Source organism: Gobio gobio (assembly GCF_949357685.1).
Source record: "Gobio gobio genome assembly, chromosome: 21".
Lineage (NCBI taxonomy): Eukaryota > Metazoa > Chordata > Actinopteri > Cypriniformes > Gobionidae > Gobio > Gobio gobio.
In genome coordinates, this window is record NC_137117.1 from 49,552,675 (window position 1) to 49,579,866 (window position 27,192).

The window sequence follows — 27,192 nt, forward strand, 5'->3', positions numbered from 1 at the left end:
ACAAACTTTGATATTAAATGAAAAAAAAACATCAGGCTATAATATTTAAACATCAATATAAAGAAAAATACGTTTGACTGGTACTATATTTATAGAATATGAGCAGACGTTTGCGAATAAAAGCTTTATTGATGTGACACTAGTCTCTTTTACAATAAACACATTATAATCTGCCCAAAACAGGCCAAATAAATCTTGTCTAAACAGTCTTGCGTGTATGACATTTAATGTTACAACAGGATTCATATTTAAACTGTCTTTTTGCGTTTAATATTCACAGATGCTAACAGAATAAACAGAAACAGCTTTTCATGAGCAGAATAAATCCAGGATTACTGCTCAAACGCGTCTCAAAACGATGTAGCTGAAGTAACGTTACAGCGATTCACTAGATGTGTTTGTATGAGTTGATGTGGGCGTTGATGCGGGTTTTCGATTTGGTTTACATTGATTAAAACCTGACATTTCAGCGTTTCTTTAGACATATGTCTCATACTATATATAATATATTACAGAGAAAATACTGTACCGGGCATAGCAAGCTCAGTTGCGATGCTCAAAATATTGGAAGAAAATTCTACAAATTAAATAGAGTGGGGGCTTATATGAGTGCACTTCTGAAGGGAAATGACTGACTTCACACAATTTTCAATTACATTTTCTTTTAATCTTACCTCCGTATGATGCCTATTAAAGTAATGTTAAAATAAGCACAGCGCTAGTGCTGCTTTGTTTCCAGAGCTAACCAAAGAAACTCCATACACTGCAAAAATGATTTTCGTATTTAGGATTTTTGTCTTGTTTCCAGTCTAAATAGCCTATATAAGAATTATTAAATCAAGATGCATTTACTAGTTACTACATCTTCCATCTTTTAAGCATCTTGATTTAAGATTTTTTTATTTGGACTAGAAACAAGACAAAAATATGAAAAATAGTGAGTAAAAAATTTTTTTTCAGTGTTTTACAGCTGTTCCATAAGCGCCACCTTCTGGTAGATTTTTTTCGGGGGCGGGGGTGTCCTCAGAGTTTCAAAAGTTACATATTTTAAACAAATAAATTGAAAAACATTTGATATAAAATGACATCACTTTTGCAAACAGACTCACTCTCTTTTTTGTATGTCTGAAACTCATAAACTTGCTATTAAACACATTTCAAACATTTCTCAACATATAACACAAACATACCTGCAGAAATACACAGAGCACAATTACTCATTTTGGTAATACACGTCTCTCCCCTTCACTCTCTTCGTACAGCACGGAAAACCTAGTAAGCAAAAACATTTCTCTGTAAAACATTCAAAATGCAACTCTCTGCATTCAATTTCATGACATCACAGCCTTACATTACATTTAAACATACTTTATCTCACAAAATAAATGGATGACATCATTTAATACACTTCAAAAATGTCCTTACCAGCACGCTCATTAGAAGAGCGAGAGAGAGCACATCTGGCCCAGTCAGCAGCAAATATGTGTCTAAAGATGGCGCTGTTCGCACATCGCAAAAGGCATCGTGCGTCACCAATATGTGCTCGCAATAAGACAATTTCTGCATGAATGGTTCCCACTAGAGTTAATTATGTACATTGAACCATTATGACCCAGAACATATATAAACACATATAAAAGCACAATAATTTTTTTTTTTGATGAAGTTCATTACATTTTATAATTTTTGAACCAGCTACATTAGGGTGTTGCTAAATGGTTGCCAGGGTACTCAGGGTGGTTGCTATGCAGTTGCTAGGGCATTCTGGGTGGTTGCTAGGGTGTTGATATACAGGGTTATCATTGCTAGCATGTTTCAGACAGATACCATGCAAAAAGGAGCATTATAGAACCCTTTTAACAGATGAGTTCACAGCTTCATTTCATAATCCAAATAACATTTGAATACTTAGGTCCACATGTTAAGAGTGAAAGATTTTTTTCTTTTTGTCCTGCAGCTGTGAATCTGTGAAGGGCGATGGCGTCTGTCAAAGATCAGCTTCTGAAATCACTGAATGAACTGGAAGAAGCTGATCTGAAGAAGTTTCAGTGGCACTTAAGTAATGATCATGAGCATGTATCAAAGTGTGATGTGGAGAAGGCAGATAGATTAGACATTGTGGATAAGATGGTAGCATGTTTTGGAGCAGAAGGAGCTGTGAAGTTCATGGTGGAGATCCTGAGGAAGATGAACCAGAATGAACTGGCTGAGCAGCTGGAGAACAGTCACAAGCAAGGTAACGTGTAATTTACTGTGACTGTAATGTGACCAATGTGATGGTTTGACTTAAACTTTGCTCTGCTGATGTGTTTGTGTGATTTATGTTTCCCAGTGAGTGATCCTCTTTCTCTCTTATACGCAGGTCAGGCTGAAGGCAATATGAAGACACCTGCCGCTGTTGGAGCTCATTCAAAAGAGATATCGGGTAAATAACAATCACTGCCTGTACATGGAAGAGCAAATATAACAGCAAGCAACAATTACAGGGCCAAGAACAGCGACAGATCTTATACAAGTACATTTAATACAAAAGAGTGTATAGTCATGATTTTACAAATGGTCTTAAACCCTGAATTAAAACTTCTGCAAGCAACTTCTACACATGAAGGGTTATTTCAATAACCCTAACCTAACCCTTATACAATCTCTTGTCTTATTTGGTGTACTAGATGTCAATGGTTTGATCAAAAAGCTGGGGGGGGGGGGGGGTTAACACAGTTTCAGCCAATCTCGTTAATCTTGAGTGCCTATAGAGTAGTATTGCATCCTTCATATCTCAAACGAGTCTTTAGTTTTATTATATTTATAAAAGACAGACACGCTGTACCTTTTTTTTTCTTCGAAAACAGCCAAAACTCGTGGAGGTGTGTAGTGGGCGGCGCTAAATAAAACATGCGCACACACATGTGTAACAGAGTCAAGCTAGTAGTTGCTGTGCGAGTAAACCTCACTCCACTGATCTCATGAGACGCTCTAGCGACCGACGCTAGAGGTTGCAGTCTTTAGCCTCCTTGTTAGAGCGTCCGACTCTCATGCCGGCGGACCCAGGTTCGAATCCTGCTTGGAGCGGGCGGTTCGAACAGGAGGGGTTACACGTGCACAATATGGCATTATCCTTCCCTGGATAACTTTCGATTCACTATACATTTGTGTTGTTGACATTATATGCACTTGCCAACAAAAAACACACATTTGATGCAGTTTCACTCACCGCAGGGTTGCAAGGGTTTGATAGTGCATGCTGGAAGGCCCGCTAGAAGAGCATTACAGTAGTCCAGTCTGGAGAGAACAAGAGCTTGGACCAGACGTTGTGTGGCCTGCTCTGATAGGAAGGGTCTAATCTTCCTAATGTTGTATAACGCAAATCTGCAGGACCGGGTTGTTGCAGTGATGTGGTCAGTGAATTTTAGCTGATCATCAATCACAACCCCAAGGTTCCTGGCTGTCCTGGACGGAGTTATGGTTGATGAACCTAGCTGAATGGAGAGATTGTGGTGAAGTGCTGGGTTGGTTGAGACCACAAGCAGTTCTGTCTTTGCGAGGTTGAGTTGCAGGTGATGTTACTTCATCCATGCAGAAATGTTTGTTAGGCAGGCAGCGATACGAACACCAACCGTGGGATTATCTGGTTGAAATGAGAAGTAGAGTTGAGTGTCAAGTCAAGTCAAGTCAACTTTATTTATATAGCGCTTTTAACAATGTAGATTGTTTCAAAGCAGCTTTACAGTGTTAAACAGGAAAATAATGCAGCATAATTTTATTCAGCTGTATAGCCATTCTGGAAAAAACGCTGATGTCATCAGTTCATTTCAATTATCATACAGTGACCGTGTGCGCTTTAGATCAATAATTTGATCAGTAATTTAGTTTAAATGGTTAATTTAGTTTATTAATTAGATTTATTTCGATGTTTAGTTGAACATGTAGTGTCCTCAACTGAGCACGCCAAGCCAGAGGCAACAGTGGCAAGGAAACCCGAACCCCATCAGGTGACCTAATGGAGAAAAATAAACCTTGAGAGAAACCAGGCTCAGTCGGGTGCCAGTTCTCCTCTGGCCAATTAACAAACAGCGTATTATTATTATTATTCTGGCAGCTTTACAGCTCAGAGGTCATAATAGATCAGAATATTCGAGGGACCGGGGGCAACATGCTGGAGACGGGTTTATTGAGGATGATGTTGATTAAATAATTATTATAGTGCAATATTCGAATGATCGGAGGCAGCACGCTGGAGACGGGTTTATTGAGGATGACATATCGATTTAAGTATTATTTAATTGTAATATTCGAACAATCTGAGTCAACACGCCGGAGACGGGTTTATTGAGATGCCGTGTCGATGAGGCAGTTTCAGGGGGAGTCTAATCACGGTCTCTCAGACACTTCAGGGGCCTGTGTTGGTCTTCTCTGGGCGCAGGTCCACCATCTGATCTGGATACGGCCCGGATCCGGCTGACTGCAGTAAACCTCGGGATAAAACAGAGAGACTAGCATTAGCGTAGATGCCATTCTTCTGATGATGTCATGAGTACATCAGGTGTTATGGGAAGTGTTCCCGGTTCCGGCTGACCTAGTTAATGCAGCCTAACAATCATTTCATTGAAAAAGTGTTTTATGTGTATGCCACAGTAAAGAGATGTGTTTTTAGTCTAGATTTAAACTGACAGAGTGTGTCTGCTTCCCGAACAATGTTAGGAAGACTGTTCCAGAGTTTCGGAGCTAAATAGGAAAAGGATCGACCGCCTGCAGTTGATTTGGATATTCTCGGTATTATCAACTGGCCAGAATTTTGAGACCGCAGTAGACGTGATGGAGTATAATATGTTAAGAGCTCGCTTAAGTATCGGGGAGCTAAACCATTTAGTGCTTTGTAAGTAATAAGTAAGATTTTAAAATGTATGCGATGTTTAATAGGCAGCCAGTGCAGTGTTGACAGAACTGGGCTAATATGGTCATACTTCCTGGTTCTAGTAAGAACTCGAGCTGCTGCGTTTTGGACCAGCTGGAGTTTATTTATTAAGCGAGCAGGGCAACCACCCAGTAGAGCATTACAATAATCTAGCCTTGAGGTCATGAACGCATGAACTAACTGTTCAGCATTTTGCATTGAGAGCATGTGCCGTAATTTAGATATATTTTTAAGATGGTGGAAAGCAGTTTTACAGATGCTAGAAACATGGCTTTCAAACGAAAGATTGGTATCAAAGAGCACACGCAGGTTCCTCACTGACGACGAGGACTTGACAGAGCAGCATCAAGTGTTAGACAGTATTCTAGGTTACTACTTGTGGAGCTTTTTTGTCCAATAATTAAAAATTCTGTTTTTTCTGAATTGAGTTGCAGGAAATTACCGGTCATCCAATGTTTTATATCAGCTATGCATTCCGTTAATCTTGTCGTCGGCATAGCAGTGATTGGAAAAGCCATGTTTCTGAATGACAGATCCTAGTGATGATATGTAGATGGAGAAGAGAAGTGGTCCAAGCACTGAGCCCTGGGGAACTCCAGTAGCTCTAGATGATGTGACTTAGACACTTCACCTCTCCATGACACCCTGAAGGACCTACCTGAGAGGTAAGACTTGAACCACTGGAGAGCAGTTCCTGAGATGCCCATCTTCATGAGAGTTGCCAGGCGGATCTGGTGGTTAACTGTGTCAAAAGCAGCAGACAAATCCAGTAAGATAAGTACTGTGGATTTGGAAGCTGCTCTTGCCTGTCTCAGTGCCTCCGTAACCGAGAGCAGGGCAGTCTCAGTTGAGTGGCCGCTTTTGAAGCCGGATTGGTTGATGCCCAGGAGGTTGTTCTGTTCAAGAAACGTAGAGAGCTGGTTGAACACAACTTGCTCAAGTGTCTTTGCAATGAAAGGCAGAAGGGATACCGGTCTGTAGTTTTCTAAAAGTGCTGGGTTTAGAGAGGGTTTCTTAAGCAGTGGGATTACCCGAGCCTGCTTAAATGCTGTGGGGAAGGTCCCGGTGTGAAGAGAGGTGTTGACAATGTGAGTGAGTGCAGGAGTAACAGAAGAAGAAATGGCCTGAAGGAGGTGGGTGGGGATAGGATCAAGTGGACAGGTAGTGGGATGATTGGAAAGGATGAGTTTGGAGACATCTGCTTTAGAGAGCAGAGAGAAGGAGGGGAGCGTGTGTGTGATGGTTGTTGAGATGTGCGTGTTGGTTTGTGGTGTGGCTGCTGATGGAGGAGATTTTTTATTTTTTTGTGATAGTATGTAGTTTTAGCAGTGGAGACATTAGCAGAGAAAGAAGCAAGAAGAGACTGATACAGGGTTAGGTCAGTAGCGTTTTTAGTTTTGCGCCACTTCCTCTCTGCCGCCCGGAGTCCAGAGCGATGTTCGCGGAGAACATCAGAGAGCCAGGGGGCAGAGGGGGTGGTGCGGGCTGGCCTGGAAATAAGAGGACAGAGGTTGTCTAAGCAAGATGTTAGAGTGGAGCAAAGAGTGTCAGTAGCACTGTTAGTGTCTAGTGCTGAGAACTGAGCAGGGGGAGGGAGTGAGGATGAAACCATAGTGGATAGACGGGAGGGAGAGAGCGAGCGTAGATTACGCCGAAAGGTGATCTGTGGAGGAGTGTGTGTTGTGTCAGGAGTCAGTATGAGGTTAAGAGTGATGAGAAAGTGATCTGAGGTGTGCAGTGGAGTAACTAAAGTGTTGTCTGTGGAGCAGTAGCGTGTGTAGATTGGGTCCAGATGGTTACTTGATTTGTGAGTAACTGTAGTAGATACTCGCTTAAGGTCAATGAGGTCAGAAGTGTGGTGAAGTCTACAGCCTGGGGTTTACCAAGGTGAATGTTGAAGTCACCGAGCAGTACAAGAGGAGTGCCATCGTTAGGGAAGTGAGAGAGTAACATATCCAACTCCTCCAAGAAGTTACCCAGTTGACCTGGAGGGCGATAAATAACTACAACATGGATTTTAGCAGGATGAGTGATAGTGATTGAGTGTGATTCAAATGAACTGTTGCCAGATAGAGATGGTATGGGGTCAAATTTCCAATCATTTGAGATGAGCAAACCAGTACCTCCACCCCTCCCAATCGGGCGAGGGCTGTGTGAAAAAGTGAAATTAGTAGAGAGGGCCGCAGGAGTGGCAGTGTCTTCTGGTTTGATCCAGGTCTCAGTTAGGGCCATGAGACTGAGCTGTGAATGAGTGGAGATAGATGAAATAAAGTCTGCTTTGTTTACAGCTAACTGGCAATTCCAGAGACCAATTGGAATGGACATTAATGTAGCAGAGGAAATGGGAAGAGTACTGTTATGGCAAAAATTAATTCATTGACATCACTAATAAGAGACAAACCTCAATCCAATTGTCTTTATAAAGATTTATTTTTCTTGCAAGAAAGAGCCACGGTCAAATACAGCCATCCGAGGCTGCCTTGAGTGTGAACTGGGGACACAAAGAAGCCACAGGCTTCTTATACCCCCAATGTCTAAAACCCCTTCTCAGTAGTTTTCCACAAATGGCCCCCCGCTGTCTTAGAAACACAATGGCCCCTCTTTTGTCTTCTAACTAATTTAAATTATCCGACCCCTTTGGTTCAGGAAAGCTCTCAATTTAGGTGTCCTGCTGCTACCCCCCCAATCCAATAAATGTTCTGGAAGGAATAATGCTGCCTTCATGTACTATCGGAAATTTCCTAATTCCCACTTTAGAAATCGTGATTACGAGCTTGTTGCATTCAAGTGGTTTGTTGTTGGAATTAATGGGAATTATGGGGGAAACCGGGTTTATTCTTGCCTATGTATTGGGATAATAGTATTAAAACCAACATAATATGTACTGACAACCATATAAACATTCCAGATAGTCCACTTTCTGCCGGTTTCTTTAATTTCAATCAAATGCAGGCTATTTTCGCTGCGTATTAAACATACAATACCCTTCAAGTGATTACTCGTACATGTATGAGTGCACTACATTAACCCCTTGGTGTGAGGAACAAGACTGAGGAATCTGATGCAAGTTAACAAGTTTATTGATTAGATGAGAGCAGACAGCAGAGAGCAAAGATGCAAATTCCACCACAGTTCTCAGGGTAAACAGTCACACGGTACATTCCTCCTCTGGTCTCAGAGCAGCAGTAGAAAACTCGGATATGCGGTGCCCTCTGGAACACAATGCACGCTCAACCGGCTCCAGTCTGAAGGCAAGACACACCGATGAGCAACGTAGAAAAAAAAAATTGTTCACAGGATACACAGTACAGAGAGAGAATGAAGATGCCAGCTCCTGTCTAATGGCGAGACACGCTGACAGTAGATAAGTCCAAAGATCCACGGAGGAAATCCACTGGAGAGAGAGAGACCCACTGAGAGATCCAAACAGAACAGGTGAGAGGAGAAACGGACCGAGGCTAAACACAGTCTCAGCAGAGTCCTGGAGGCAAAACAAAAGGTGAATAACAAAAAACACGATCAAAGACCAACAAGAGCCGGACAACACACGGCAGCGACCACCCAGGAGTAAACAACGAACGCACAATGAGAACAGAACATCAGGACATTAAATAGAGAGACGAACACTAGACAACAGTGGAAAACAATCAGGGATAACGAGGAGGGAGGAGACAGAGAGTGCACATGTGGAAAACAAAAGGTAAACAAACAAATAGTGCAGTCGATCACACCGGAATCCAGACACTCGGAGTCTGAGGTCTTTTGGGGCACTTTAGAAGTTTTTACATGCTCTTACATTTGTGCTTTTTTCAGTTTCTTACAAACATATTAATGGCAAAAGTGTAATTACACTTATTCATTATCACTGAGCCTACTCATTCACATAAAACAATACACTGATTTAAAATTTGTAAGACACTTTTTCTTTACAAAGCCAGTATGCGAGAAGGCGTGAACGACAATGAATAATGCAGGAGATCACACCTGAGAGAACAAAATAATGTATGAGCTGCATAATGAGCTGCATAATGAGCTGTATAATGAATGAGCTTCAGGTATGTGACTGAGAGAGCAAAAAAATGCTCTTCTATATATAATATATAATGTAATCTTGATTATATTATGCTCAGTGTCTATTAATATTGAATGCTATATGCTTAAAATGTAGCTCTGTTTGACAGATTTCGTATCAGGGATCCCTGCTCCATGTCTCTATCGCCTAAGGGGTCCTTGCCCTGAAAGATGTTGAAGAGCCCTGACTTAAACCAACTGCATTTAAGTCAGTATTATGGCGCTTTTCCAGTACCAGCTCAACTCGACTCGCCTCGGCTCGCTTTTCGCTCCGTTTTCCATTGCAGATAGTACCTCCACAATAGTACCTGGTCGTCATAGCGACGCCGCGGGAAACTTTTTCGTTCCTCGTTGCCTCCTGGAAGTACCTGGAAGCAGGTAAAGGTACAACTTTTACACAGTGGAAAACCAAACAAAGTCGAGGCGAGGCGAGCTGGTGCTGTGTAGTGGAAAAGCGCCATTAGTCAGGCTGTTTCCATCAGCATGTATGTTGTCAACTTCAGCGTAGTCAGTTTAATGTCTGGGCACTAGTCTTCTAGGGCTCTAGTTCGGATGTGTTCGCAGGGAGTTCGCACTGGTGTGTCGGTAAAGACACCTGAGGCAAGGATTCAGTTCCAGACTTAAATAAGTGATTCAGAATTGACAGCACAGTCAGACCACAGGGCATTTCTTGTTCAAGTCTTAGATAATAGACATTTGTATAGATGTGGTCTGAAATCAACAAAGAATTAACAAAGATAACAATCAATAGACAGTAATAACAATAAATAGTCATAGTAGGCAAGTATTCAAATATTTAACACATAATGCAAATAAACATTAGTGTAGTACTGTTTAAGGCAGCTAGGTGGCACCTAACGCTCACAGATAAAGTAGGAGAAAGGTTGTTATATTTGCTGTGTCATAAATTAGAACGGTAACGATGAATAATGGCACATAATTACAAACAGCACGATATGCAATATTCAATACTATGAATTTAGTACATACAAACATAACTTAAATATATGAAGTGAAGAATTAAACTTGTTAAGAAGGCAATACAATAGATGAACTTATACACGCAAACTACTATCGCTTCTCCAGCGAGTAAACAAGCTAACGGTAATATTAATACTATTAATATACAGTCACTTGACAAACATAAACAACAAATTTCGGTAACAATTTAGAATAATGGTCATTAGTTAACATTAGTTAATGTATTTACTAACATGAACTAACCATGAGCAGTACATTTGTTACTGTATTTGTTCATCTTTGTTAACGTTAGTTCATAATATCCAGCTGTTCATGGTTTGTTCATGTTAGTTCACAGTGCATTAACTAATTTTAACAAGATTTTAATAATGCATTAGTAAATGTTGAAATTAACATTAACAAAGATTAATAGACGCTTTATAAGTGCAGTTCATTATTAGTTAATGTTAACTAATGTAGTTAACTAATGTTAACTAATGACTATTATTCTAAAGTGTTACCCAAGTTTCCTATTAAACTATAACGATGCACACTTACATTGTTTCAATGACTCACGCAATGAATATCCACTTTATGGAAAGTTATAAAGTTATCGTTATAGATCAGCCTCAGAACTTGATGCTCCCCTCTCTTCAGTGAGTGATCACTGGCTGATGTCAGACAGTAACAGGTGCGCTTATTGGCTGTGACTTCTTATCAGTTAGTTCACCCAAAAATGAATCTTCTGTCATCAATTCCTCACCCTCCTGTTGTTCCAAACCCATAAGACCTAAGACCATCTTCGGAACACAGATGAAGATCTTTCTGATGAAATCCGAGAGCTCTCTGACCCCTCCATAGACATCAGTTTAATTATCACTTTCAAGGCCCAGAAAGGAAGTAAAGACATCATTAAAATAGCCAATGTGACTACAGTAGTTCAACCTTAATTTTATGAAATGCAGAGAATACTTTTTGGGCACAAAAAAAAAACGGCGTAGGAGACTGGCACAGGCTAAAAGGAAATTGTTGGATAAAGTCGTTATTTTTGTTTGTTTTTGTGCTCAAAAAGTATTCTTGGCGCTTCATAAAATTAAAGTTGAACCATTGTAGTCACATGGACTATTTTAACAAGTGTAAATTAATTGCTGTCTATGGAGGGGTCAGAGAGCTCTCGGATTTCATCAAAAATATCTTCATCTGTTTTCTGAAGATAAACGCAGGTATTAGGGGTTTGGAACAACATGAGGGTGAGGAATTATTGACAGAATTTAAATTTTTGGGTGAACTATCCCTTTAAGATGTGCATATAAACACAATTGCACTATGAGTGTGATTAATTTGAATATAGCAGAAGTGCAGTTTATCATCACACGTGTGCTGTAGTTATTTTTGTAATGGGAACTGCAGACCAAGTTACACATTTTATTTTAAAATATATTTTATTAAAGTCCCCCTGTAGTCAATAATTTTATCCCTTAAAACTTATCTTTGATCACCAAAATGATATTTTAAATGTTTAAAAATCTTCATGCCTTAAAATACATTATATTTGATATATTTGTATAGCGATTTATTTCATTCATATCCCTCTTGCTGGTGTACTTTTGTATTGTTTGACATTGTGTTCCAATGAAGGCGTGTTTAGGGCGTGTTTTACAGGAGTGCCGGAAGGCATGATTTTGGCCTCTGTGCTCGCACTGGCCAGTGGAAAAGCGGCTAAAGAAGGCTTAAAGGTTCTGTCATTTCAAAGAATAGTACAATGGCGAGCGTGTCGAGTATACCTCCCCAAACGGACGAGGTGTGCGCAGTCAGCACCAGTGGTGGCTCGCACTGCGGAGCCAAACGAAAACAAACAAGGCTTAATGGATGAAGACGGCCGAAGAAGACTGTACATTTGCGAGATGGACGTTTGCGCATTACTTCGAGTTTGTCAGAGATAAGGACTAGAAGAACGTAATAGTCAAATGCAAATGCAGTCAAATACAATAACCGAAAGTACAATCGACGTCGCGAAATAGCACTAGCAATTTAAAAAAACATCTCTTGCACTTTTTGCACTTGCAATGACGGTTTTGTGTTGTGAACCTCTTGCATTCAAAGAGAATAAAATAATGACAACAATAAGAAAAGAACAAATGTGCATCTTGTCATGGCATTAGAGTTTACACACAGTTCTGTTGTGTCTAATATGATTAGACCCAAGCTATTCCCAGATAATCACTTTACCTCTACCATACTTTAACAGACTTGCATCATTTGTGATTATGTCTATCATCCTTTTTTGCATTGTCTTGAGCCTCAAAAGTAATACAGGAGTAATGTAACGCATTACAAAGACAGTAATATTGTAATGTAAAGAATTACGTTTAAATAACAGTAATAAGTAATCTATAATGTATTACAGTTTGGAAGTAACTTGCACAACACTACACATCAACCCAAACAAACACTTCAAGTGAAGCGCCACACTTCAGCTACATCGCATTGACACACATTGAGGAATAATTCTCCTCATGGAAAGCTGTTCATGTTCTGTTCAGAGCAATGGATTCAGCAGCTGATTGTGGTAGGCTAAGTTTATTCTGATAGCATCTGTGAATATTAAACGCAAAAACCTGCGTGAGACGCACTGAAGCTTTCTTTGTTTAAATTAGCTCAAAATTACTGTCATATGCAAGTAATTACCTTGACAAACTATACATCATTTAAAAGATCTAAGACTCAAGCTTCCATTTTGACCTTTTATTCTCAAAGTCTTATAGTGACCGTAATTTGTTAATATGTGTCAGGAGTTATGAATATGAAAACCGTCGGTACCTTTTGCTTTAACATGCAGATAGACACGTTTGAAGACAATACACACACAATCGCGACAATGTATGGTTTATCTGTGTTCTTTATACCATGTAGGGTCTTTTCATAATAGATTATATTTTAATGCAATGCTATTCGAGCTTTTATAATTATGCAGAATATTTTAAAATGATATATTTTCTGTCAGATTTTTTGATCCAAAGCCAAATTATATCACAGAAGGTTATTTAAAACATTTGACTTGTGATATAAAGTAAGTTTGGAGTAAAAACATGGTTTTAATCTCATAAATTGTTGTGTTTTAATAAATTGGTTTAATAAATAATAAATTATTGTTTAATAAATCATAAATTGTTGTGGCAGATAATTTAGCTTGTTTTAAGCAAAAATTCACTTCATTTAGATTTTTTTCCCCCAGAAATTGTACTTATCTAGTAAATGAATCTTGATTAAAGAATTTTAAATATTTGGACTGGAAACAACAAACAAAAAACTAAATAAGAAGATTTTTTTTTTCAGTGTAGTCAAATCTTTTGATCATTTAAAATATAATAGGCCTTTGTTGACTACATTCCAAATAAACTACAACAAAATATATTTCCTTTGTTCTGTTGCTCTCTCAGTCAAATGCCTGAAGCTCATTCATGATGCAGCTCATTATGCAGCTCATTATGCGTTCTTTTGTCCTCTCAGGTTTGATTCTCATCATTATTCATTGGTGTTCACACCTCCTTGCATATGGCCTTTGTAAAGAAAAAATGTCTTACAAATTTTAAATCAGTGTATTGTTTTATATGATTGTGTAGCCTCAATGATTTTCACATCAGTTTGAAGCAAAAACACTAGGCAACAACACACATTAGTCAAAAGTATTGTGGACACATATCTTTTGTGTGTTTTGAGGCCTTAATTTAAAATTTGTTTTCTGAAAAACATAAACATTTTTCTCTCAAAAATACAAGTATGTACATACATGTTGCTCACATATTATGGTAGCCCAGTTTGTGCTGAATACAGTGTAATTACACTTTTGCCATTAATGTGTTTATAAGCAACTGAAAAAAAACACAAATGTCAGAGCATGTCAAAACTTCTAAAGGGCCCCAAAACACCTCAGACTCCAAGGGGTTAAAATAGCTTGAATGTAGACATGATTCGTTACAAGGTAGTTTGTGATGTCATAAACACCAGCAATTTCAAACCGCATTTTTGAGTCTGTCTTTGGTTCACTGCAGATTTAAGGAGAAAATACTCATGCAATGGTGTCGACTTAAGAATTTGCACATGGTTTGTATTAAATAATATTAAAAATTAAATAAAAACACAGGGACTTTAATAATATAATAATATAATTTATTTGTCATTGTTAGTACAATGAGATTACATAAGTGCATCAATCGACAGTGCATTTTTTAAAGTGCCAGAGATCAACAGTAACGCATTTAAAGGGTTACTTCAGTGATTTAGTATTAAGCTTTGTATCAGTAGAAACCCGCTAGTATATTCGAATGATCGTGCTTCCCCCCCTCATATCCCCGAGACGAGAGATTTATATATTTTATGTCTGGGGAAAAAGCCTCCAATGAGGCAAATATCGTCATTTTGCGTCATCAGAGGCTATTTTTGGCCATAGGCTATAGACTAGAGCCAGTAGTAGGAGCTAGTTCTGCATGTTTTCAACCTGCCCACACAGGTGGGATCTCACTCACATGTAAGACACAGACGGCCACACGGACATTCATAACGGAGCGGTGCGGAGCAAAGCGAGTGTTTTCAAAGAATTCCTATGAAAGTTAAGCTTCCATAGGCATGAACTGAAAACGCACCAGAATTGACATGCACCGTGAACTACACTGGGAGTGGCCTCGTAGGGCAGGGAAGCAAGTGCATTCTGGGAGTTGTTGTCTTTCATCCATATGAGCCAAAAATAAATTTTCTCTTTTTTCTTAGTCTAGAAGGCACCAACTTCTAAAATAATTTCACATTTCAACTACATAAATGACCCAATTTAAAATACACATTCATCTTCACAGTGCTGAAGTACCCCTTTAAGGATTTATGAAAAACATGATCACTTAGTCTTTGCTGTCTTTTCCCCTCTTTTCTTAAAGGCTCATCTGCAGATGACAGACAAGCTGCTCTTCATGATTACACAGAAACCAGCTACAGACTGAAGTTGAAATTAAAACAGGACTATGAGCGGATATTGATTGGTAATTCACAGAAGGGTCATCGGGAAAAGCTGAACGATATCTACACTGATTTATATGTGGTGGAGAATGAGACTGGAGGAAGAGTGAATGAACACGAAGTGAGACAGATCGAATTGAATCATAAACAATGGGATGCCAAGGACACATCAATTCAGTGCAATAATATTTTTAAAGTCCATAAAAAGGTACTGACGATGGGGATCGCAGGGGTAGGAAAAACAGTCTCTGTCAATAAATTCATCCTTGACTGGGTTGAAGGAAATGAAAATCAGGATATAGCCTTCATTTTTCCTCTGCCGTTCCGTGAGCTAAACCTGGTCACAGAGAACTGCAGTCTCATGGACCTGCTTCAAGAATACTTCTTTAGTGATCCTAAAGAACTGCCTTCTCTTCCTGAAGGTGATGGTAAAGTCTTGTTCATTTTTGATGGGCTAGATGAATGTCGCTTCACTTTGAGATTTAAAGAGCGCGGCAGATTCAAAGATGTTCGCAAAAAAACGACAGTAGGTAAGATAGTTACAAGCCTGATCAAGAGACACCTGCTTCCCTCTGCTCTCATCTGGATCACATCCAGACCAGCAGCAGCCGGACAGATAGACCGTAACTACATTGATCAAGTGACAGAGGTGCGAGGATTTAACGATGTGCAGAAAGAGCAATACTTCAACAAAAACAGCAGCCCTGAGGTTGCTGAAAACATCATCAGTCACATCAAGAAATCCAGGAGCCTGTACATCATGTGCCACATCCCTGTCTTCTGCTGGATCTCTCTCATTGTCCTTCAGCCTCTACTGGCTCAAAACAATGACAAAACTCCCACAACTCTCACAGGGATGTACACAAACTTCTTAATTGCTCAGCAGCAACAGATGGAAGAAAAGTACAATGATAGTCCTGAACCCAAAGCCAAAGCAATTTCTTTTGATGAGATTATTCTGAAACTTGGGAAACTGGCCTTTCAACAGCTGGAGAAAGGAAACCTGATTTTCTACAAAGAAGATCTTGAGGAATGTGGACTAGATGTCAGTGAAGGGTCGGTGTATTCTGGGTTATGCACTCAAATGTTTCAGGAGGAAAAGGCAAGAGACATTTTCAGCTTCATACATCTCAGTGTACAGGAATTCATTGCTGCTCTTTATGTGTTTTTGATGGGCAAAGATGAGAAAGCGGACCTATTTCTTCAATCCTGGACAGAAAAACTGACATGGAAACTGTCCAAAAAGCCAACGTTTCAGCTTCATAATGCTGCAGTCAAGAAAGCTTTACAAAGCAAGAATGGACACCTGGACCTTTTCCTCCGGTTCCTCCTGGGTCTCTCACTGGAGTCCAATCAGAGGGACCTGAAGGAACTACTGCCAAAACTGGACCTCAAAACAGAGAACATGAAAAACACTGCTGACTATATCAAAAAGAAAATAGAGAAGGAGAAATCAGTGGAAAGAACCATTAATCTCTTTCACTGTCTGAGTGAACTGAAAGATGACTTTGTGGAGGAAATCCAGAAGAATCTGAGCTCAGGAAATCTTTCAACACAGAATCTCTCCTCTGCTCAGTGGTCTGGTCTGGCGTTTGTGCTCCTGATGTCAGAAGAGGCTCAAGAGGCGTTTGAACTGCAGAAATACAGAAGATCGGATGAAGCACTGATGAGACTGCTGCCAGTCATCAAAAACACCAGAAGAGCACTGTAAGAGTCTCCTTTACATTCATTTATATACACTGTTAGTGTTTTGTAATTGGGCCTTCATTTTACATGGGTGACTTGTTGGCCTAGTCAGTTCAGAAAAATTAATAAATGTAATGTGTGTGATGATATAAATACTGGTTTGATGTTTTATGAAGAGAATATTGTTTTAGCTTTGCTTACATCGCTACAGTCAAAGGTTTTTCCAATGTCCAGATTATAAATGCTACCCAATAAGCATTACTGTTGCTGTTTGTTTTATTCTCTACACAGGCTACAGTGCTGTAATCTCACTGCTCAGTCCTGTGAACGTTTGTCTTCAGTCTTTCAATCCCCAAACTCTGTCCTGAGAGAGCTGGACCTGAGTAACAATGACCTGCAGGATTCTGGAGTGAAGCTTCTTTCTGATGGACTGAAGAGTTCAAACTGTCAGCTGGAAATACTGAGGTTTGAGTTCAAATGCTTAATTGTTTTGCAATAAGTTGATTATTAAAAATTGCACCGCTAAGATTTATGCAATTACATTGTGTTTCTTCTTCAGATTTCCCACATGTAATCTCACTGCTCAGTGTTGTGAGAATTTGTCTTCATCTCTACAATCCTCAAACTCTGTCCTGAGAGAGCTGGACCTGAGTGACAATGATCTGCAGGATTCTGGAGTGAAGCTTCTTTCTGATGGACTGAAGAGTCCAAACTGTCAGCTGGAGATAATGAGGTGAATGGTTTTAAAATAATTATCTATGCTTTAATCAGAGGTGGACTTAAAGGTGCAATAGGTGAAATGCATACTTTAGCCTGCTAGCATTGAAAGTGTACAATGCTACCCTCCTTGCAAAGCACCGTCCAAAGCCACGCCTCCACCAAAGCACAAGAAAGCACACAGACCAGAAGCAAAATGACGAGACAACATTATTGGATTACATCATGTGTCATTTTCTGGTGAGAAAACTTTACAGTAGAGTGAGTAACAGTACTACAGTAACGAACATAAACAACTGTTTTCCTGCCATTCTCAGTCTGCACAGCGTACATGAACGCTGATGACGTATGATGTCTGTGTGAACAAGCTGCGCATTGGTATGCAAACACACGTTGACTGACTGGGAACAAATGCTATGCTCTGTGTTCAGGCCAAATGCATTTAAAATACTTGCAATTAATAATTTATTTTAAAATTCCATACATTCACTCTTATTTGTATGACTCTTAATGTTTCTTGTCTTATTTTAAATTATATATTTTCAATTCTAAATTAAATTTGAAAAAATTACAGTAGTAATCACTTCCAAATTATTGACAGTTATTTAAAGGGGTACTTCAGTGCCGGGAAGATGAATGTGTATTTAAACTGGGTCATTTATGTAGTAGAAATGTGAAATTATTTTTTGAATTTTGTGCCTTCTAGACTGAGAAAAGACAGAATGTATTTTTGCCTCATGTGGATGAAAGACAACAACTCCCAGAATGCACTTGCTTCGCTTACATCACTTCCCCACCATGCCACCGCCCCCACCATTGTTTTTATTTTCATAGTAATACAATAATTTTGTTTAGTTGGAGAATAGACACTACAATTAAAAACTGAACGTGTCTTTTCAATAATGTGTGAGTGAGCCGCACAAAAGCTACGTCTCAAATGCAGCAGGAGTCAGACTTCCTTCATCACACGAGCGAAGAGCTGAAGAAGTGGAAATGGAAGCTTAACTTTCATAGGAATTTATTGAAAAGTTGAAACACTCACTTTGCTCCGCACCGCTCCTTTATGATTGCCCAAGCCGAGCGGCCGTGCACATTTACATTCTGTGATTGAGATCTCTCCCCTATGGGCGGATTGATAACATGCGGAACAGCTCCATCTACTGGCTGTAGTCTCTAGCCTCTGCCAAAAAATCCTCCGATAACGCAAAATGACGATATTTGTGTCATCTGAGGATTTTTTCCAGAAATAACATAATTCTCTCCTCTCAGTGGGACATGAGGGGGGAAAGTACGATAATTTGAATATACTACCAAGTTTCTACTGATACAAAGCTTAATGCTAAATCACTGAAATTACCCTTTAATTTTTTTAAACCATTAAAAATAAATGATACCTAATAAAAGGCTGAAATAGTTATGAATGTTCAAATAACAATTTCTATAATACAAATGTGTCTGAAGACTTAACTACATTTAGAAAAGTAATACTTTTACGCTGTCACACTTCCACAAACATTTTTGTTACTTTTGTAACTGAATCTACAAAAATAACAGCAACAAATACAAACGGCACAGGTCAAACTAATGTCATGTGGACTGTTGCTGTATGTCTTTGTAGGTTGTCTGGCTGTATGATGACAGAGAAAGGCTGTGGATATGTGTCTTCAGCTCTGAGTTCAAACCCCTCACACCTGAGAGAGCTGGATCTGAGCTACAATCACCCAGGAGATTCAGGAGTCAAGCTGCTCACTGATAAACTCAACCATCCACACTACAGACTGGAGAAACTAAAGTATGTAGAGCAAAAAAAGTTTTGGAAAACTCCAAAAACAATTACAATCTTCATTTACAAAGCACTTTATTTCTTAAATACATTTACAAAAGTTATTTTTGAGAATATGCTGAAGTTTATCTCTAGATATAATACAGGGACATTGAATGCTTCATTTTGATTAGTTGTCGAACATTTTAAGGTGTGAAATTACTTTTAGGGAAACTCTCAGCTAAAGTAGTTCCAGGCAGGTCTTTACTGCATAGTTCCATATTACTTTGCAAAATGATTTCAGTTATTTCTAAGGTCCTAGCAGCCTACAACAGCTAAATCACAAACCATTTCCATGATTCTCCTACAAAATGTTTTATTGGCTCTCTCCTGCGCTCTCTCGCATGCAAACACACACAAATACAGTACACACGCATACATGAAAATCAAAATGTGAAAAGCAATGTGAAAATCATCCTGCCCACTCATTCACATAAAACAATATATTGATTTCAAAATTGTAAGACAAATTTTGTGTTAGAAAGGCATGAATGATCATGTATATTGATTCACAATATTGTTTCACACCTGGGAAGACAATAACCCTGCCCTAATGGGAAAAGAAAAGAAAAGAGCTTAGACTCCAGAGGGTTAAAAGTAAAGTAGGCTAATTAAGCATTAAGCTACATTATGAACGTAACACATTTTGTGATTATGACATGCTCCATTATTTTGAGTTTAAAATCCAGTAATACATTTTAAAATTTAAAAACTAAACTGGGCCTTATTAACACTAATTTAAAACAACGAAGTTTCTGCTTTCTATTACTGTAATTGTAATAAATAAAAAAAAGACATGGTCATGTTTATATTCTACAAAAATGTAAGGAATAAGTAAGGAAAAATATATAGGAACAAACAAGGAACTAGAACTCAGGCAAACAGGCACAGGGTCAAATCAAACTAAAAACACAATGAAACTAAACAGAACCAAGGTATGCCAGTGTTGGGCTTGGCATAAATTCCTCAAGCCTGCGTGTTCGTTGAATGAGGAGAGCAGAGACAAAGTTTAGATTAACTATTTTAATCATTAATTAAGTCAGATGAATGAAGCATACAGAGCTCTGAGTCACAGCTGTCTCTGATTACACAATCCTAGTCTTATGTTCAGTTCGTCTGTGACTGACTCGCCTGTCCCTCGACCCAAATATTTAAACAGAATAAAGATGTGGGCAGTCTTTCTCTGGAAATCACATTAATTCTGGTCCTCCATGTAAGTATGTAGGTTCAGGGAAGAAGGAGGCGGGAACCGGAGAACATTCAACAGACTTTAATAAAATAAATGAACCCAAAATGAAAGTAAAAGCGGCAGCCCCTCACGGACGACTGCCGTGCACATACATAAACAAAACATAAATAAAACACAACTTAAAATCCAGGCCTGGTCCTTTCTCGTCCTTCACTGTCGTCGCTCCACCTTTATACTCCCGTCACTCCTCCGTGAGACACGAGGCCGACGGCACGCAGCTGGTGCTCATCATCACTCTGCCTCGCTGGAACATCGCACTCCATTTTCACTTCGTGTTTCTTACTCTGCACATAGAAACTTCTTCTTTATTAGAACACACACAAGGCTCTTCTGAGCCTTGTAACAAAACAACTCCTTATACGGATTCCATTATAGTCTTAATGTATGAATCATCTCATAAGCTTTCAATTCCCATTATCTTCAATTAACTTATGTTAGTGATTTATTTCTACAAGATTTCTACAAGTAATTGTTAGCAATAATGCATACACAAACTTTTTATCCCCATCACCAGACATATTATTATTTATAGAAATGCTTTAATTTTTCTAGATAAGAAAATAAATAAAATATAATTAACGAAATCCAATATTGGGATATGTAATGCACTGAAAACAAAAGTGACAATATATCAGAAGGGCAGACTAATATGCACCCAGCTGAAAGCATGTTCGGCGATAAATGGGTCGACACAAAGTCACTAACCCACCCAGCCACCGGAGTTACTGTAAGAAACAAAAACAACTGCAAAAGAGCAGCACTGTTTTAATAATGTTTAAAAGAGACGCGATCACCCCAACATCCCAATAGACCCTAACCTGCACATTCTCAATTAACCTAATCAACCTACTAAAAAGTCTAACACAAATTAGTAAATATAAAATCCAATTTGCATTACAAGAGAAAAATCAATATTCATACTGAATAATGGCCAGTGAAACACATAGATCATACGGTTGCTCACAGCATAGTTTGATGAAATGTGTTTCTGGGCTTACAGTATGTCTTGTGAGCCTGCTCTGTGAGTGCTTAACAAAGAACAAAATTAGTTTGGCCTTGTTCCAGTAGAGCCCACAGTTTCCCCACCACTCATCTACAGTACATAAATGACTGGATCGCTCATGACGTCATAACAAGTGAAGCCACTGCGCCGCCATATTGGCATTCCCACACAGTCTATTGAGTTAATAGGAAATCATCTGATTTTAAAGAGAAAGCATGACCTAACGACTTTTAGGGACAGGTGTGGTGATATGGGTAAGTTTAAGGGTAGAGTTAGGGACAGGTGTGGTGGTATGGGTAAGTTTAAGTGTCAGGGTTCTGTCACTTCGGTCTAGTTTACTCTTGGTTTGTGACAGAGCCCTGACACTCCTGTATTGTTTGTCTTGTCTTGTGTGAGCGTGCAGCTTTGAGCATGCTCGAGCTGCGTGCTCTTCTGTCCTTGTGTTTTGTGTGCGGGCGTGGTGTTCGGATCCCAGCACTTCGGTCTAGTTTGGGTTTCAGTTTTGTGTTGGGATTCGGACATTCATGCTCCGCGTGTTTGTTTTGTCATGTGAGCGTGTGCTCTTCTGTCTGTGTTGTGTTCTGTGTAGCACACGGTTCATGTCTACATCGGCCGTGTGCTTTCATGATTTGTCTTATGTTGTGTTGCACGTGGTTGGTGTTTTTTCACTGGCTACGTGCTACGTCATGTTGTCATGTTTTGTGTGAACATGCAGCTGATGAGTTCTCATTAGCTGCATGTTCATGTCATGTTTGGTGTGAGCACATGTCTTGTTAAGTGTTTCTTTGTGCCATGTGCTCGTGTCCATTGTCTAACCCCGCCCACCTTGTTTCCTGATTATTGGTTCATTTGCCCCACCTGTCTTCCCTTGTTACCCTCTTTTGTTTGTTCCCTATTTAATCTCCTTGTGTTTGCAGTCCAGTGCGGAATCGTTGTCGTATTTACCTCATGTTTCCCTGCTTCCTGCTCCAGTCAAGTCAAGCCTAGTCAAGTCAAGTCTGTTTTTTCCCCCTCGGGGTAGTTTTGTTTGGTCTTGTTTGGTATGGGTAAGTTTAAGGGTAGGGTTAGGGACAGGTGTGGTGGTATGGATAAGTTTAAGGGTAGGGTTAGGGACAGGTGTGGTGGTATGGGTAAGTTTAAGGGTAGAGTTAGGGACAGGTGTGGTGGTATGGGTCAGTTTATGGGTAAAGTTAGGGACAGGTGTGGTGGTGTGAGTAAGTTTAAGGGTAGGGTTAGGGGCAGGTGTGGTGGTGTGTGTAAGTTTAAGGGTAAAGTTAGGGACAGGTGTGGTGGTGTGGGTAAGTTTAAGGGTAGAGTTAGGGACAGGTGTGGTGGTGTGGATAAGTTTAAGGGTAAGGGTTAGGGACAGGTGTGGTGGTGTGTGTAAGTTTAAGGGTAAATTAGGGACAGGTGTGGTGGTGTGAGTAAGTTTAAGGGTAGGGTTAGGGGCAGGTGTGGTGGTGTGTGTAAGTTTTAGGGTAAAGTTAGGGACAGGTGTGGTGGTGTGGATAAGTTTAAGGGTAGGGTTAGGGACAGGTGTGGTGGTGTGGGTAAGTTTAAGGGTAAAGTTAGGGACAGGTGTGGTGGTGTGGGTAAGTTTAAGGGTAGGGTTAGGGGAAGGTGTGGTGGTGTGTGTAAATTTAAGGGTAAAGTTAGGGACAGGTGTGGTGAGATGGGTAAGTTTAAGGGTAGGGTTAGGGACAGGTGTGGTGGCATGGGTAAGTTTAAGGGTAGGGTTAGGGACAGGTGTGGTGGTATGGGTAAGTTTAAGGGTAAAGTTAGGGGCAGGTGTGGTGGTGTGGGTGAGTTTAAGGGTAGAGTTAGGGACTGGTGTGGTGGTGTGGGTGAGTTTAAGGGTAGAGTTAGGGACTGGTGTGGTGGTATGGGTAAGTTTAAGGGTAAAGTTAGGCACAGGTGTGGTGGTGTGGGTAAGTTTAAGGGTAGGGTTAGGGACAGGTGTGGTGGTATGGGTAAGTTTAAGGGTAGGGTTAGGGACAGGTGTGGTGGTATGGGTAAGTTTAAGGGTAAAGTTAGGGACAGGTGTGGTGGTATGGGTAAGTTTAAGGGTAGGGTTAGGGACAGGTGTGGTGGTGTGGGTCAGTTTAAGGGTAGGATTAGGGACAGGTGTGGTGGTGTGGGTAAGTTTAAGGGTAAAGTTAGGGACAGGTGTGGTGGTGTGGGTAAGTTTAAGGGTAGGATTAGGGACAGGTGTGGTGGTATGGGTAAGTTTAAGGGTAAAGTTAGGGACAGGTGTGGTGGTGTGGGTAAGTTTAAGGGTAGGATTAGGGACAGGTGTGGTGGTATGGGTAAGTTTAAGGGTAAAGTTAGGGACAGGTGTGGTGGTGTGGGTCAGTTTAAGGGTAGGGTTAGGGACAGGTGTGGTGGTGTGGGTAAGTTTAAGGGTAAAGTTAGGGACAGGTGTGGTGGTATGGGTAAGTTTAAGGGTAGAGTTAGGGACAGGTGTGGTGGTGTGGGTAAGTTTAAGGGTAAAGTTAGGGGCAGGTGTGGTGGTAAGGGTAAGTTTAAGGGTAGGGTTAGGGACAGGTGTGGTGGTGTGGGTAAGTTTAAGGGTAAAGTTAGGGACAGGTGTGGTGGTGTGGGTAAGTTTAAGGGTAGGGTTAGGGACAGGTGTGGTGGTGTGGGTAAGTTTAAGGGTAAAGTTAGGGGCAGGTGTGGTGGTAAGGGTAAGTTTAAGGGTAGGGTTAGGGACAGGTGTGGTGGTGTGGGTAAGTTTAAGGGTAAAGTTAGGGACAGGTGTGGTGGTGTGGGTAAGTTTAAGGGTAGGGTTAGGGACAGGAGTGGTGATATGGGTAAGTTTAAGGGTACGGTTTGGTGTAAGGGAAGTGTCAACTGAGTAATTACAAATGTAACTACAGAAATTAATTACAGATGTAATTACATGCAGGTATTTTTTCAAATGTAAGTACAATGTAAAAACATGTATGTACACAATAACTGCATTGTATCAAATGATTAATTAAAATGTTAGTACATAGTAGTTAGGATTAGTAGTGGGGTACTACATAGTAGTAGGGTTAGGGTTAGGGTTACTAATCTACTACATAGTTGTAGATTATTACTCAAAGCGATGTATCTGACCCATAGCGTCACTAGTTGTGTTTGTATGAGCTGATGTGTGTGTGGGCGTTGACGCATGGATCGCCTGTATTTGAATCTGAATGAGCGCGAGCTCCGTGGGCGTGGCCGCATTAGCGGATATTGAGTCAGTAATGAGTTGACTGATATCTCCCTCTTTTCACACAGATTACATAAACACAGAATGTTTTTTTTTCGTTTTGATTTACATGATTTAAAACCTGACATTTCAACGTTTCTTTAGACATAATGATAATGATTTCGAAATAATTATGTCTCATGTTTGTGTGTCAAGTTCTCACTAAGCTATAGGTCATTTTCTGAAGAGAATCAGATTAGACATCATTTACAGAGAGGCTGAAGATCGCGAATCATGTTTGTTTCCCTTATTTTGCAAAAAGCACAACAATTTGTTTTTATTGTAACTGTACACAAAAACAGAAATTTAACAGATTATAATGATGTATAACACTTGCATGAATGATAAAAAACGATTATTTGAGTCTCTTTGGCACTGATAAGAAAAAAAGAGCAGATCGCGCCGGCGCGACCTATGAAAAAGAAACCTATGTAGTTTCAAATCCATCTTAATTCTTTAATTCCAGTTTTACTTTTGAATCAAATTTCTTCAGTCTGTATATCTCCTGTACTGTGAATTGTTCTTCACCTTCTCCCCTCATCAACATCCCAACTGAATCAATGAATACTTTCCGATCAGGAAAGTAGTCTACAATCTGGACATTTTTCAAATTTTTTGTCTTTTGAAAAAAATTCTCACTTTCACAAAAGTATAACTTTGTTGAACTTTCTCATTGTTACCATCGACAACTTCACTATCAGAATCATCCACTGCACTACATTCAGTCTCATCACTCTTATCAGCTTGTTGATCCATCACCGCTTTAACACTTGTTTTCCTTGGGGATTTCCTAACACGTTTCCTCTTACTAGAAGGAGCTTTAATCAAAGCCTCATCCTTTCCAAAGTCGTTATTCTTGTTCTCCTCAGCTAAAACACATTCAGCTGCGGCTATGACACTATCAGTTGTCACGTGATCTCCATTTTCATTCCCATTTTCTGTACTTTCTACATTCATACCTTCCTCACCCTCAACCCTTCTAGCATCAACACTCTTACTGTTTTCACCATCTCCAACCTCTTTTCTCACAATCACATTACCAACACTAGTCTGCTCCACACGACTACTACAGGCATCTCCATTTGTCAACAGACCAGCCTCAGCCTCCTCAGCCTCCTCAGCCCTCCCAGGGCACGCTCGTTTAGTGTGACCTTCTCTGCCGCACTCAAAACACTTCATTGTATCGGAAGATACAAAAATGACATAATCAAAGCCGTCATTTCGAAATTTGAATATCACATTCAATTCATCCTCACCATTGTTTAAAATCATATACACTTGCCGTCTAAAACAAACAACATGCTTGAGCAGCGGAAACTTACAACCTAACGGTATTTGTTTAAGTTGCGAGGGTGTGAGAGAGTGTGTGTGTGTGAGAGCGAGAGAGTGTGTGTGTGTGTGTGTGTGTGTGTGAGAGAGAGAGAGAGAGTGTGTGTGTGAGAGAGAGAGAGAGAGAGAGAGAGTGTGTGAGAGAGAGAGAGCGAGAGAGAGAGAGAGAGTGTGTGTGTGTGTGTGTGTGAGAGAGAGAGAGAGAGTGTGTGTTTGTGAGAGTGAGTCTGTGTGTGTGTGTGTGTGTGTGAGAGAGAGTGTGTGTGTGTGTGTGTGTGAGTGAGTGTGTGTGTGTGTGTGAGAGTGAGTGTGTGTGTGTGTGTGTGTGTGAGAGAGAGTGTGTGTGTGTGTGTGTGAGAGAGTGTGTGTGTGTGTGTGTGTGTGTGTGTGAGAGTGAGTGTGTGTGTGTGTGTGTGTGTGTGAGAGTGAGAGAGTGGCCCTCAATTATCCAAAGTGCGTACACCAAATTTCCAGCGTACACCTGGTGTACACCCAAAACCACGGTGACTTTGAGATTTATCAATATGGAGGTTGGCGTACGTCACGCTCAAATCCTACGCCAGCTCAGGAGGTGGTGTACGCACGTTTTGAGTTAGTGCGAAAATGCGCAGAAAAACAATTCCTAACACCACAAAACGCACTGACAAAGATATGCTATATCATGACCCACTGTAAAACAACAACAACAACAACAAATAAAGCCCTATTCGCACGGGATAAGTTTTATCTGGGGACCTCGTGTGATTTAGAAATTACTCCCCCACATCTGAGTTTTGCGTGGCGCATTCGCACGGGATAAGCTGTGATTTTACTCGAATTTACTGACTTATCTCCTGGATATGATGTAAAGACTTGTAAATGTTTTTTCGTTATAGATATAGCTGTATGAAATTATAAACAGTCGTAGTGATATCATTTTGATTGTTTTATAGTAATAAAAAAAATTGTTCAGTTAGAGAACAGACACAATTAAAAACGTAACTGAGCAATATAACAATATACGACGGAAGATTCAGTTTCAAAGCTAAATGTAAAAGTGCCCATTTAAGCGAGTTGTCATTGTACTGTTCTGTTTTTGTGTTTTTCATTAAGAATAATATTAAACATACCATTCAAGCAATTTACTCCCAAATTGGTGCTCATTCTAAAGTGAAAGTATAATCCGCGCGGCCGCATGGAATTCATAACGGTGTGCATTATA

General features: G+C 39.9%; 1 protein-coding gene across 1 annotated transcript in view; it reads left to right on the top strand.

Annotated features, from left to right (window-relative positions):
• LOC307117944 (protein NLRC3-like) overlaps nt 1–27,192 on the top strand; it is a 67,178-nt gene that overhangs the window by 8,137 nt on the left and 31,849 nt on the right. The window contains exons 2-7 of the mRNA XM_079803220.1: nt 1,958–2,236; nt 2,363–2,425; nt 14,872–16,657; nt 16,928–17,101; nt 17,196–17,369; nt 18,972–19,145. Coding sequence (XP_079659346.1) covers nt 1,978–2,236; nt 2,363–2,425; nt 14,872–16,657; nt 16,928–17,101; nt 17,196–17,369; nt 18,972–19,145 — 2,630 coding nt within the window. The 5' untranslated portion in view covers nt 1,958–1,977. The remainder of the gene's footprint in view (nt 1–1,957; nt 2,237–2,362; nt 2,426–14,871; nt 16,658–16,927; nt 17,102–17,195; nt 17,370–18,971; nt 19,146–27,192) is intronic.